Source organism: Pelobates fuscus, chromosome 2 (assembly GCF_036172605.1).
Source record: "Pelobates fuscus isolate aPelFus1 chromosome 2, aPelFus1.pri, whole genome shotgun sequence".
NCBI lineage: Eukaryota > Metazoa > Chordata > Amphibia > Anura > Pelobatidae > Pelobates > Pelobates fuscus.
In genome coordinates, this window is record NC_086318.1 from 370,020,696 (window position 1) to 370,035,028 (window position 14,333).

Sequence of the window (14,333 nt, forward strand, 5' to 3'; positions counted from 1 at the left end):
TTGTCACAAATGTGACGTTATATGTGAAATAAACCGCGAAGGTGAAGAAATCCTGAGGAAAAACTAACTCACACTAATAAATAAACTGCCACCAAAGTCTAAATAAAGGAGTCCTGTTCAAAAGTTTTCAGGATCCTTCTCCTAGTTAGATGCAAAAACCATAAGGTTTTAGCGATAATAGAACAGTATAAATAAAAAATATATAAGGTGAGTAGAGTGCTTAAAGGGACACTGTAGGCACCCAGACCACTTCTGCTCATTGGAGTGGTCTGGGTGCCAACTCCCATTAAGTGTAATTATTGCAGTTTTTTTTATAAACTGCAATAATTACCTTGCAGGGTTAACTCCACCTCTAGTGGCTGTCTACTAGACAGCCACTAGAGGGAACTTCCTGGTCCATAGCACAGGAAACCTGTGCTAGAGCGTCGCTGGACGTCCTCACGCTGTGTGAGGACCTCCAGCGTCGTTCAAATTGCCATAGGGAAGCATTGAAATTCGTTTTCAATGCTTTCCTATGGGGAGACCTAATGCGCATGCGCGGAATTGCCGCGCATGCGCATTAGGTCTCCTCGCCCGGTGGGCGGGATCAGTCTCGCCCGACGGAGCCAGTAGGAGGAGCGGCGCGGAGGAGGAGACAGCGGCGAGGGACATCGCCGCTGCCTCAGGTAAGTCACTGAAGGGGTTTTCACCCCTTCAGTAACTGGGGATTGGTGGGTGGGAGGGAGAGGGACCTTCCAGTGCCAGGAAAACGGATCGTTTTCCTGGCACTGGAGTTTCCCTTTAAAGTCAAAAAGTAGCACTGGAGTGTGTTTAATAAGTGCACTGTAAAAGATGTATCGGCACTAATTAGAAAAGACTCTATACGAACGGGGGAATAATAATAGGGGCTAAGGGCTCACGGGTGATCCTTTGATGAGAATAGCGTCGGTTGGTGCTAATATCTAAACCTATTTGTGCACTAACCCTGGGATCCTGAGCCCAACTCCGACTACCATAGTGGGGGCTTTTTTCGACCATATACTGTATTCAATCAGGTATTATTCCCCCGTTCGTATAGAGTCTTTTCTAATTAGTGCCGATACATCTTTTACAGTGCACTAATTAAACACACTCCAGTGCTTCTTTTTGACTTTAAAGGACCACTCTAGTGCCAGGAAAGCATACTCGTTTTCCTGGCACTAGAGTGCCCTGAGGGTGCCCCCACCCTCAGGGACCCCCTCCCGCCCGGCTCTGGAAAGGGGAAAAGGGGTTAAACTTACCTTTTTCCAGCGCTGGGCGGGGAGCTCTCCTCCTCCTCTCCGCCTCCGATCCTCCCCGTCGGCTGAATGCGCACGCTCGGCAAGAGCTGCGCGCGCATTCAGCCGGTCACATAGGAAAGCATTCATAATGCTTTCCTATGGACGCTTGCGTGCTCTCACTGTGATTTTCACAGTGAGAATCACGCAAGCGCCTCTAGCGGCTGTCAGTGAGACAGCCACTAGAGGATTAGGGGGAAGGCTTAACTAATTGATAAACATAGCAGTTTCTCTGAAACTGCTATGTTTATAAAACAATTAGTTAACCCTAGCTGGACCTGGCACCCAGACCACTTCATTAAGCTGAAGTGGTCTGGGTGCCTAGAGTGGTCCTTTAAGCACTGTAAGTGTGGATATTTAATTGCACAGATACATTTCTGTCTGCATAATACACCCCAGTGCTTTTCTTTGACCAATAAGCACTGTGAGTGTTAAGATTGAACTGCTCTGACACTTTTGTATCTGTACTAGCCACATATATATTCCATGCTTGTTGACATACAGAGTGACAATGAACACTATACACTGTCACATGTAACTAAATGTTTCTTTTTGGCATCCTATTGCTATATTTGCATTAGATGCAGGCATCTCAGTGTTCATCCTAACATGGCTTATTGATCCAACTACTATTATATATAGCTTATCGGGTTCCTTTGGAACTCACCTTATATATTTTTTTATTTATACTGTTCTATTATCGCTAAAACCTTATGGTTTTTGCATCTAGCTAGGAGAAGGATCCTGAAAACTTTTGAACAGGACTCCTTTATTTAGACTTTGGTGGCAGTTTATTTATCAGTGTGAGTTAGTTTTTCCTCAGGATTTCTTCACCTTCACGGTTTATTTCACATATAACGTCACATTTGTGACAAGCTTTATTGTTTTCCTTATCTATGTATAGCTAGCATATCATAATTTTAACTATACTATTGAAAGCTATATTTTATATTTAGGCTCTCTCCCCCTCTCTCCCCCTCTCTCCCCCTCTCTCCCCCTCTCTCCCCCTCTCTCCCCCTCTCTCCCCCTCTCTCCCCCTCTCTCCCCCTCTCTCCCCCTCTCTCCCCCTCTCTCCCCCTCTCTCCCCCTCTCTCCCCCTCTCTCCCCCTCTCTCCCCCTCTCTCCCCCTCTCTCCCCCTCTCTCCCCCTCTCTCCCCCTCTCTCCCCCTCTCTCCCCCTCTCTCCCCCTCTCTCCCCCTCTCTCCCCCTCTCTCCCCCTCTCTCCCCCTCTCTGAGTGCATTCCCTTGCTTCCAGACTCTTGTTCTAATTTTCCCTTTGATATATTGTATCAACATCGTGGTGTATCTTTGTTTGTATGCGCCAGTGTGTGTATCTCTGTGTCAGTGTGTATATGTATCTGACACACCGATACACACACATCTTGACTCTCAAATACACACACACTCAGATACACACAGTGACATATACACACACTTGCACCCACAGATACACACTGACATGCACATACAAACACACTGATATACACATACACACACACTTAGATACAAACTTTGACACACACTCCGACATACATACTCTTTGACAGACACACATACACTCTCACACACTCACTGACAAGCACACATTCACTCTCACTGACAAATACACATATACTCTGACAGACACACAAACACATACAAACTTCCTAACAGACACACATACAATTTAGTTTTTTTAAATTTTACCCCACACAGCCCCCCTACCTTTAGGAGTGCTAGCATGGTGTCCCTGGGGTCCAGTGGGGCTGCTGAGCGGGCAGTCCCTGGGGTCCAGTGGGGCTGCTGGCGTGTGGGCGGCGAGGGAGCAGTGATTTCCTTGCTCAGCTCCGTCGCGCGCCTCTTAGTGATGCCGGAGTGACGTCATATTCCGGCTCCAGCATCACTGCTGTGCGCACGAGGTAGCTGAGCAGGGAGATTACTGCTCCCTTGCCGCCCACGCCCATTTTATTTTTTAAACTTTTGGCGGAACCTCAATTGGTGTTCTGCGGAACACCAGTTGGGAAACACTGCTATAGGGTATATATTGTGTGTGTAGGAGATTGTATGTAAAGGGGAATTTAGTTTGTGTGTCTGGAATGTTATGTGTGCGGGTGCATCATGTGTGGTGTTTAGTTTGTGTGGCAGGGGCAGATTAAAGCAATAAGTGTGTGTGTTTTTTTTTAAATCTATATACACTTTTTATTCCCCTCCCCTCCCCCCCCCCCCCTTTCTTACCTTTTTACCTGAGAGGGGGGAATACCGCTTCCAAGCACTGATGGTCCTAGTGGGGAGTGAACTCTAGCCTGCAGCTCCTCTGGCTAGAGTTCACTCTCACTAAATCGGAGCATTGCCATGGTGACCATGACAATGCTCTGACCTCACGAGAGGAAGAACCCAGCGAAGCTGCAAGTTAGAGCTCTTGGGTCCTCCCCATTCTTCCACCCCTGCTGGCTGCCTCAATTAAGCGCCAGCGACCCTCATGGCACACAGCAGGGCTGACGATTGGATAACGTGGGCACTGCATGACCTGGCAGGGGAGAACCTCTGATCTTCCCTGTCTGCCTCAGCCAATGGCCATCGTGGCCCACCAGGCATTTGCCCGGTTTGCCCAATGTCCAGGCCTGGCTGAGAGTATCAGCTGACACTCTCAGCCTAGCTGCTGCACCGTGTTGGGCCATTTTGTGGGTAAAGCTGTTGTAAGCTGTTTAACCCGTTTGGTAAGAGAGCACCCAGGACCTCCTGGCACCATAATAACTTGATTAAGAAAGAGCTGTTATGTTGCCCAGTGTGTTCTTTTTACATGTTGAATATTCCTCGGATTTTTAGTGCAAGGACAACCTGGTTACGGTCCCTCCTTTTTTAAAAAAATTTTTCCAAGTGGTTCAACAGATATAGGATGATTCATTGTTACCCAAAACCAACCCTCCGTTTTGGACCTCGCGTTAGCTCATTATAGAGTATTTGTATAGAATTAGAGGGGTCAGACAGAACCTTTGTCTCTTCAGACATGCCATAATGATTATTTGGTGAAAGGAATTGATGCTAAGTATTAGCTACATATCTTCTAAACTTATGCTGTTTTATTTTGTGTGTGGTTGTGTATTTTTTTGGTTTTTTTTTTTTTTTTTTTTTTTTTTTAGTTAAATATATACCCTTATTTCGATCAATAAACGTTTTTTTTTTTTTTTTTTTTAAATGTTATTTTACAGACACTGCAACCATGGAGATCTCAAAGCCCTGCATTTTCTTTTCTGCTCTGTGTATAACGCTGTTAATTTCCTATATTAGCTGGCATCCAGCTTCAGAGGTAGTACTTTTTAATTCGGATTCCACCAATCGAGCTGAATACAAATTGGAGAACAAAGTCTTCTATGGCATAATGTTGGACGCTGGGAGTACTGGAACACGCATCCACATTTATAGGTTTAGTGACACCTCCACTGGTAAGTCTTGTGTAACTGTGTATCCTATGGTGATTGATATGTATGCACAGGGCATTTAGGGAATACTGCACACCGGAACGGATAACAAGATCTGAGCCGTGCAACTAAGAGTACAGTACTACTGCCTTTAATTTCTACATCCTTTCTAGCTCATCTTTTAGCTTCTCCAACTTCTCCTGTTCTTATTGATGTTATGGTCACTGGGTATTGCCACATCCACCACCTTTGCAGTCTTCCATTCCTTGTCTTACCACCACCATGTTGGGTAGGTTGGCCAGTACTTGCTTGTCTTTTTGGATCAGAAAGCCATACAGGATCCTAGCCCTGTCATTCTCAAGTACCCTTTGTGGTACCTCACTTCTGGACTTTGGCAGGTTCAGCTGATAGTCTGTGCAGATTTTGTTTGGTACACAATCATAGCATCTGGTTGTTCCTCTCAGTGTATGCTGTCCATGCTAACATCTTGCACTTGGCTGCTATGTGCTGGATTGCCTTTTTGCACAGTCTGCACCTTTGACCTGTCTGGTGTGGTAGACCTCGACTGCTGTTAAATGTCTTCCTTTTTTTTTTTAAACCACTGGTAAGATTTTGTAATGTGTGGTACATCCCAATCAGAAGCCTGTCTTGTCATGGAAACTCCTCTTATGCATTCTCTGTGTTGTTGTCTCAGACATGTCAATAGCAGTTAATCTTCGCGAGCCATCTTTGTGATATACTTGCAAATGCTCTGTGTTTCATCAAGAACTGCGGCCTTGGGATTTATCAGGTCCAACTTCCTTCTTTCCAACTGGGTCCTTGGTGACTGGTAGGGCATATGTGTTGATGGAGTAAATCTTGTTCTTGCCATTGAGCTGGGACTTCAGGTCTTGTCTGACTCTCTGAATATACTTGGATGTTGCTATCCTCCTTGCCTCGTGGTTGCCATGTGTTTGTGGTATCCCCTAGTACTTGTAGTTATTCTCTATATCTCCTATTTTGGATTCTGGTACTTCAGCTCTTTCAATCCTGAGCATGTTCCCTCTTTTTGCTATCATGTTCCCCCATCTAGTCCGGACAACATTCCAGTGTCCTATCTGTATATCCTGGTTAGGTTGATTAGTGAGTCAATGGGTCACTTTGTATTGACATATAGCTTGGTGTTGCCCATGTTGTGTAGGTGGCTGATGGTAGGTTTACACTTGAGCATCTACCCGTTTCCACTTTTTGTGATGGTCTGGCTGAGGGAGTTAAGGCCTATGCAGAGCAGCACCAGACATAGCACTTCACCTTGGTATATGATACATTTGGTGTTCACTTGTGTAATTACCTTAGAATTTACTTCTAGAGTTGTTCTCCACATGCCCACTGCGTTTTTGAGGAAGACGTGTGTGTGTGTGTGTGTGTGTGTATATATATATATATTGACTGCTATTTTGTCTGCTACTGAAGTACATTCCCTCTATGCTGGCTGAGAATTAAGGCAGTTGTCAGTTGGCTTGACTTGGCATCTGGAAGTGGCCGTTCCTCTACCCTTTATCCTATAAAAGGCTATGAAGTCTTACTGAGGATAGTAGTGCTGTAGAGGTACAGACCTTTGTATGCAACCACCCAGCATCATGAGGGTTAAGTAAATTTGTATGCTATGCACTAGCTCTTCTATAATAGGCAAGCATACAGTGGAAATTATAAAGGAGAAATGTTCAGTTTTTTTTATATTCAATAAATTGGTCAAGCATTAACCATCAGAGAATGTAAAAGATGTGAGTTATTCAAAAAAAAAAAAAAAATAAATTTTTTAAGAATGCTCTGCTGTAGAATGATTTCATTCCTATTTCTTTGGCAAATGTAAAAAAAAATCAAAAAAATAAATCTTGCAAATCATCTAAAAAAGACATTTTACATGTATCAAACATGTTTCACTTGTTATTAAACTGCTAACCAAGGCAATGCAGTTCTTTGTGTACATATTCCTATATTCTTTAATTTCATATGGGGAACTATCTATTAGAAAGCATGTTCATGAATTGTCTGAATTCACATGGTTACTTTGACAAAATCATAATTTAATTTTGTTTTTAGGAATTAAATCTGAATGGAAACAAAATTTGGGAAAGTTTCTCTCACATAGCAGAATTCAGGAAAACTTTAACTTAGTCATAGTCCCAACTTGGCTACCTTTGCCTCTGTTTTGCCATGTGAATTTAGTTTGTCATTTTTCTTTTCTTCCAAGGTATCCCTCACCTGGAACATGAAACATTCAAAGCTATAAAACCAGGACTATCGGCATATGCAGAGGATCCAGAAAAGGTGCAAACTGTGCTTGTTTCCTGCTTCTAATCAGACTAAAAATGTATTTAGGCAGACTATAGTATGTATAAACAAACCACAAATTATTCCACTCAGGTCAATCAACTGTCATTTATTTAATATGTTATATCTAAAAAATGTTTTTGTATTCTATTGACATGGTATTGGTAATTCCAGCTGCCCTCTTGTTATCTGTGCCAAGATAATATATAATTTTATATATAATATATTATTCTTTATTAACTATCCACAGACTTCAGGTGGAAGGGGGTTTTCATTCACAATTTTTTCCCCACCATAACCATTTTGGTTCTTGTGTGTGTATGTATATATAATTTTTTTTTGTTTTTCTCCAACTAGCTAATTGACTCTCGAAAGCTTGTCTTTGAAATATTATGTTAGTTCAATAAAGAAAGGTATCATTGCATACTGCAATACTCTGGTATTTTGGCATATTGTCTACTGGACTAATACAGCTAATCCAATTATATATATAATAATATGTAACACGGAGAAGGAAAGCGAGTGGAGATACGTAAATTACATTAGAATGCTGTGTGCCAATAAAATGTAGGGCTTAAGTGACCTCGGGAGAGAAGGGGTGTAGATATTCTTTGCACACTCAGACTTTTAAGTTATTATATTAAAGTACATATATATATGTACTTTAATATAATAACTTAAAAGTCTGAGTGTGCAAAGAATATCTACACCCCTTCTCTCCCGAGGTCACTTAAGCCCTACATTTTATTGGCACACAGCATTCTAATGTAATTTACGTATCTCCACTCGCTTTCCTTCTCCGTGTTACGAGCTTACTCAATCCCATTGCTATGTTATGCCCTTCTTCTGCAATCTCCCACCAATGCCAGTATTGTTGCTCCATTTGTATTTCTCTAAATATTCTGAGGTCTCCTTCTGCTTTTTTACCTCTACTGAAGGAGAAGGCCTCATCCATAGCGTTCAGTAATATGAAGCAGCTGCACATAGCTATGCTTAAACTATTTGCGGACAGCACAGCTCCTTTGCATCTTATGTTGCAGTTTTGCAAGATGCCATGAATTGTAACTTTTCAAGCTATATACAACTGTGAGATCAATAAACACAGTTCTGCCTAGGGCAAGTTGAATGCCTTGGCTCTGTATATATGCTAAATTAGTCCTACACGCGGCTCAAATAAGTAATTTCCCTAGTTCTTACAGGGACAATATAGTCACCAAAAGCACTACAGTTTAATGCAGTGGTTCTGGTGTGTCTCCTGTTCCTGCAGGCAGAGCAATGAAAATGCTGCTTTTTCAGAGAAAAATCAGTGTTTACATTGCTTTTTAATGGCATTTACTTAGACGGACAATAGTTGTGCTTCCCATTTTCCTATGGAGACGCTGAATCCTCCCCATAGAGATGCATTGATTCAATGCATAAAAAGCAGGAAATGCTGATTGGAGCAGTGTGACGTTTTGCTGCGCATGCGCAATGTATTTTCAATGCATTCCTATGGATAATCTTAGCCATGTATTTTGATTTTCCCACTATTATTTTGATTGTAGGTATTAAAGTGATCTAAACAGTTACTATTTTCATTATGGTAAATTTTTTATTTTTTGGCATAAATGACCTTTTCTGTAGACTGCCAAATTTACATTGCCAAAAAATATTCTCCACATCTATGACATAAAAGTGGTTGAAAACATTAAATTCGCTCTGCTGCCAAAAAAATAAAATTGTGTATATTTGAAAATGTCAGGGTGCAAAAAGCAGCAGATGGAAACTTTTTTTTTTTTTTTAAATAAAAGATTTAATAAATTGTGAATCTGTTTTGCTTCTGGCCCAGAACCTTTCTTGTAGCTATCAAACTCCTGGACCATTGGTGGGCCTTCAGGACTGACTCAAGAAGAAAAGGGTGTGCATGATCACAGTACATGTTAATCCTTCTGGTGGTGATGATAGGTTATAATGGAGTTAAATCCAGTAACAAGTATAGTATTGTTCTGTGTCTCTCTATTTACGTTGTTAGGCATATCCTGGAAAATATTGATGTACATCATACTGTTCAAAGCAAACAGAGCGGTATGTTCTATGCAATATATATATCGCAATATACATTGTGTAACACTGACCCAGGAAGCACCTCTAGTGACCATCCGAATGGCTGCCATTAGAGGTGTTCCTAGGCACTAATGTAAACACTGCCTCTTCTCTGAAATGGCAGTGTCTTATATTAAAAAGCCTGCAGGAACAGGCAGTAGACAGCAGAAAAACTAAATTTAGCTGTAGTTGTTATGATGACTATAGTGTCCCTTTAAGCAAAGATAAGTCACTGAAAAGAACAGCCTCTCACATGTTTAAGCAGTGATATACATAAACTCTGATCAGTTTATGCCCACAGACGTATTAATTTTGAGATGCCATTTCAAAGAAGATGGATTCAGTTTTATAGCTTTAAATTCAATTTACGTGTTTTGTTTTTAAAGTTAGTTAAGTTGTTGTGGATATTTATAGGTTTTCATTTTGTGTTTTTGGGTGGATACAGTGTTATTGTATATAACACTGTATGAGTGTAAGAGAGGTTATAAGCAGGTTTATAACAATATTTTATTTCTTGAACAATGTGTTTTTTTTTTTTTTAAACACTAAAAAATAATAGTAAAACGGCTAAAGAAAAATGAATGAAAATGTACAAATGGTAATACTAATCATAGCACAAAATAATATAAATTCTAAGTTTACAAACTTACGTTTGTTTTCTTTTTTTCAATGGGTTTTTAATTATTTTTTATTTTTAAGGGACAAGAAAAACTTTGCACTACTTTCATACATCGCTCCATAGGTGGAAATGTATGATGTGTATTAAAGGGACACTCCAGGCACCCAGACCACTTCTGCCCATTGGAGTGGTCTGGGTGCCAACTCCCACTACTCTTAACCCTACTAGTGTAATTATTGCATGCGCATTAGGTCTCCCCGGCCGGTGGGTGGGATCAGTCTCGCCCACCGGCCGACGCAGTCAGAAGGAGGAACAGCGCGGAGGGAGAAGCAGCGATGTGGGACATCGTCGCTGCCTCAGGTAAGTTACTGAAGGGGTTTTCACCCCTTCAGCAACCGGGGTTTGGAGGTGGGAGGGAGAGAGAACCTGCAGTGCCAGGAAAACTGTTTTTTTTTCCTGGCACTGGAGTTTCCCTTTAATTGTAAGTTGTAAAATTGACTCTACACCCAAAAAATTTACTTATTTTTTCTGAAGCACCCGTGATCTTGGTTCAATCTTATCTGCCTGTGTATAATACTGGTTGTTGTAAGAACATGTAACTTGTGTCAAAACTTTAACGTCTTCCTTCTTCCCATTTTTGCAGAGTGCTGCTGGAATAAATGAACTTTTAGATATTGCAAGAAAGGAAATACCTGAACACTTACATAGATCTACCCCACTGGTCCTCAAAGCCACTGCTGGTCTACGTCTACTGCCAGGAAACAAAGCACAGAGACTACTGGACAAGGTAATGAATATATTTGTGAATTTGTGTCTACCTGCGTTTAAAGGGACACTATAGTCACCTGAACAACTTTAGCTTAATGAAGCAGTTTTGGTGCATATAACATGCCCCTGCAGTCTCACTGCTCAATCCTCTGCCATTTAGGAGTTAAATCCTTTTGTTTATGAACTCTAGACCCTGCAAGAGCCTCCTGTATGTGATTAAAGTTCAATTTAGAGATTGAGATACAATTATTTAAGGTAAATTACATCTGTTTGAAAGTGAAACCAGTTTATTTTTTCATGCAGGCTCTGTCAATCAGAGTCAGAGGAGGTGTGACTAGGGCAGCATAAACAGAAACAAAGTGATTTAACTCCTAAATAGCACAGAATTGAGCAGTGAAATTGCAGGGGAATGATCTATACACTAAAACTGCTTTATTTAGCTAAAGTAATTTAGGTGACTATAGTGTTCCTTTAACAAAGAATAACTAATACAGTGATAGAAGTACACAATTCTTCTGTAATGAGTAGGTTATATCAATATTCATAGCAACATATCATTTGTATTTGTGCAACAGCTGGTCATCATCCAGAAGATGCAGGTTGTTGCTATTTTTCTACAATTAAGCTTTAAGAAAATGAATATGACATTATTTATATATCTGCCACTAGAGATGTTAATGTCCCATTGCCAAACACCCAGGGCATGCTGTGCTTCCAAGCAACAGGGAAACTTTGGTTGTGGGGGCAGAACCTACCGTACATACAGCCAACACACACACTATACATTTATTTGTGAAAATTCCAAGTTTAAATAAATAACCATGAGTCCTCATCCCCCCACCCACAACACATGTGTTTAATGTGTAAATTATAATCAGAAAGTCCTGACTATAGCAGAGAGGAATGATTTTTCCAGCTTTTTGCCTCTGTTTTCTCCCTATGGATTCAATATGTGAATATTCAGACTTTAGTGAATAACCTGTTAGTATTGCTCTAGACAGGGGCCCCAATCTGAAATTATTTTGTGCCAAGACCAGAAGATTTGGTTACCCCTTGCTAGTTACTTCCATTTACAATAAGTACTCAGCAGTAGCTTCTGTTTAGCAAAAATAGACCTCTAGTGGATTAATCTGATAATTCATTTATTTAGTGCTCCTTTTTTATTCCCTTTATTTCGTGCACAAAGTAAAGTATACAATTTTAGGTATCATGTTTACAATTTATTTATTTTTTGGTTATTTCATTCTCCTAGGAAACTGGAACAGTCTGATTAAGCATGTTGATTTTTAATTTTTGTGCGTGTATTTATTTTTTTTATTAAATTAATATTTTTTTAAATAAAATATTTTACTCCATTATTACTGGACACACACATACTCTGGGACAGTCACTGTTCGCATGACAATGTGTAGACAGAGACCAAGCACTCCAGTTACCATCTAACAACGATTTACTGTGACGCAAAAATCATTGTTTCCACTTTAACAAGAGCCTTTGTCTAGCCTAACATACACAAATGTTAATGTTTAAATATTAAAATGTACATGTGTATAAGGATTTATTCAGCATAAAGTTACCATGGAAAATAATAAAACAATAAGCTGTAGCCAAAAGTGATTTGTGAAGTACACATGAAAGCAAAACACATAGTTCCACAAAATCTAGCACATTTACTACTGCAGTATTAAAAGGAACAAATATATATGTAATACATCTTTCAAGTTGTGTTAAAAAAAACAAAAAAAACCTGTGCATATTATATAGAAACCTAGAATGTGACGGCAGATCAGAACTATTTGGCCCATCTAGTCTGCCCAATATTTCAAAATACTTTTAATTAGTCCCTGGCCTTATCTTAAGTCTAGGATAGCCTTATGCCTAGCCCAGGCATGCTTAAACTCCCTCACTGTGTTAACCTCTACCACTTCAGCTGAAAGGCTATTCCATGCATATACTTTAACTAATCAATGTAATAAAAATGTAAATACAATTATAAGCAACTTACCTGCACTGCGTATTCATGTGGACATTCTCTTGTTAACATACATTTTAATATTAACATTGTGTGTATATAATATCAATCTCCTTATGGGAAAATTTACATGTGCATTTTCTTCTTTTTTCTTTTTTCTTTTTTTTAACAAGGTTACTGAGATATTTGAGGCATCCCCTTTTGTTGTAGGAAAGGACAGAGTTTCTATAATGGATGGAACTGATGAAGGTGAGCAAGTCTCTGTCATTTTTAAAACCGTTAGAGAATAACAAATCTGTATATAACTGCATTAGATAAGTGAAAGCTGTTCTGATTTTATAACTGCTTTGTCCCACATTTATAATGGTTTCATTTCTCCTAAATACAGCGAATTTAAATTAACAACCCATAATTAACTGTCACAATCCTTTGCTACATACTTTGTTTTGCTCTTCGTGTAAAACACCATTGAATGCAAAGGAACCAGATATTCCCTGTCTTATATGTAATGTCTGAGCAACTATATTTATGAACACAACTAAATGTATGTTTGTGTTTTTTTTTTTTTTTTTGTGCTGCTCGTTAGGAATATTCGCATGGATCACTGTGAACTTCTTGACTGGTAGGTACGTTTATGTTTTTACTTAAAGGGACACTATAGTCAGCTGAACAACTTTAGCTTAATGAAGCAGTTTTGGTGTATAGAACATGCCCCTGCAGCCTCACTGCTCAATCCTCTGCCATTTAGGAGTTAAATCCCTTTGTTTATGAACCCTAGTCACACCTCCCTGCATGTGACTTGCACAGCCTTCCATAAACACTTCCTGTAAAGAGAGCCCTATTTAGGCTTTCTTTATTGCAAGTTCTGTTTAATTAAGATTTTCTTATCCCCTGCTATGTTAATAGCTTGCTAGAACCTGCAAGAGCCTCCTGTATGTGATTAAATTTAGAGATTGAGATACAATTATTTACGGTAAATTACATCTGTTTGAAAGTGAAACCAGTTTTTTTTTCATGCAGGCTCTGTCAATCATAGCCAGGGGAGATGTGGCTAGGGCTGCATAAACAGAAACAAAGTGATTTAACTCCTAAATGACAGTGAATTGAGCAGTGAAATTGCAGGGGAATGATCTATACACTAAAGCTGCTTTATTTAGTTAAAGTAATTTAGGTGAATTTAGGTGACTATAGTGTTCCTTTAAAGGGTGCTTCTCCCTCACGCAATGTTTGTCTTCTATTCTTTTTTTCTTCTTCTTCTGTGACTTCCCTCAGATTCTCACTGCATGTGTCTTTATTCTCAATATTCTTTTTGTAATTCTTTTTTATTTGTGCATAAGGTACACAGGCAGTTTTGCACCGCCACAATAGCTGGTGCAAACAGTGTTAAACATATGAGTACATTAGTGTGGCATCAAGAACTTTGCACATTTTTTTTTATAAAACAAGGTTAGTAAACAGAATGTATCAGAGACCGACTAGGTATGCTTATCTGACTATGTGATCAAAATTAAAGCTTTTCTATTGGTAGAGTATGTCAGATAAGAGAAGTTTGTTATAAACTTCTAGCTAGGTTCATGCATCAAAGCATTAGGAGATGAAAACATTAACAAGCTTAGGTACAGGATTAAGTGCACGGCGTAACCTTAGGCAAGAAGGCAAGTGTGACTGTAAGGTCGCAAGGATGAGCATATATAATGTTGGGCATTGCCTCATTTTTATAGTAAATAAACAGACCTAAATTTACAGGCTATGCTGACCTAGCAGAACTGCCATACTGATTATATGTATGGGATGCTGCCCGACAGGCTAGATATACTAAGTGGCAATAACAGGCGAGTTGCAGGAGTTACTGACAGAGGAAAGCACTATGCCTGTGCAACTTAAGA

The 14,333-nt window shown here is 39.8% G+C and overlaps 1 protein-coding gene across 1 annotated transcript in view; it reads left to right on the forward strand.

Annotated features, from left to right (window-relative positions):
* Window positions 1-14,333, forward strand: part of ENTPD6 (ectonucleoside triphosphate diphosphohydrolase 6) — a 32,852-nt gene that overhangs the window by 2,759 nt on the left and 15,760 nt on the right. Inside the window, exons 2-6 of the mRNA XM_063443704.1 lie at window positions 4,484-4,717; window positions 6,927-7,003; window positions 10,351-10,494; window positions 12,621-12,696; window positions 13,034-13,069. Of these exons, the coding sequence (XP_063299774.1) occupies window positions 4,495-4,717; window positions 6,927-7,003; window positions 10,351-10,494; window positions 12,621-12,696; window positions 13,034-13,069 (556 nt within the window). The 5' untranslated portion in view covers window positions 4,484-4,494. The remainder of the gene's footprint in view (window positions 1-4,483; window positions 4,718-6,926; window positions 7,004-10,350; window positions 10,495-12,620; window positions 12,697-13,033; window positions 13,070-14,333) is intronic.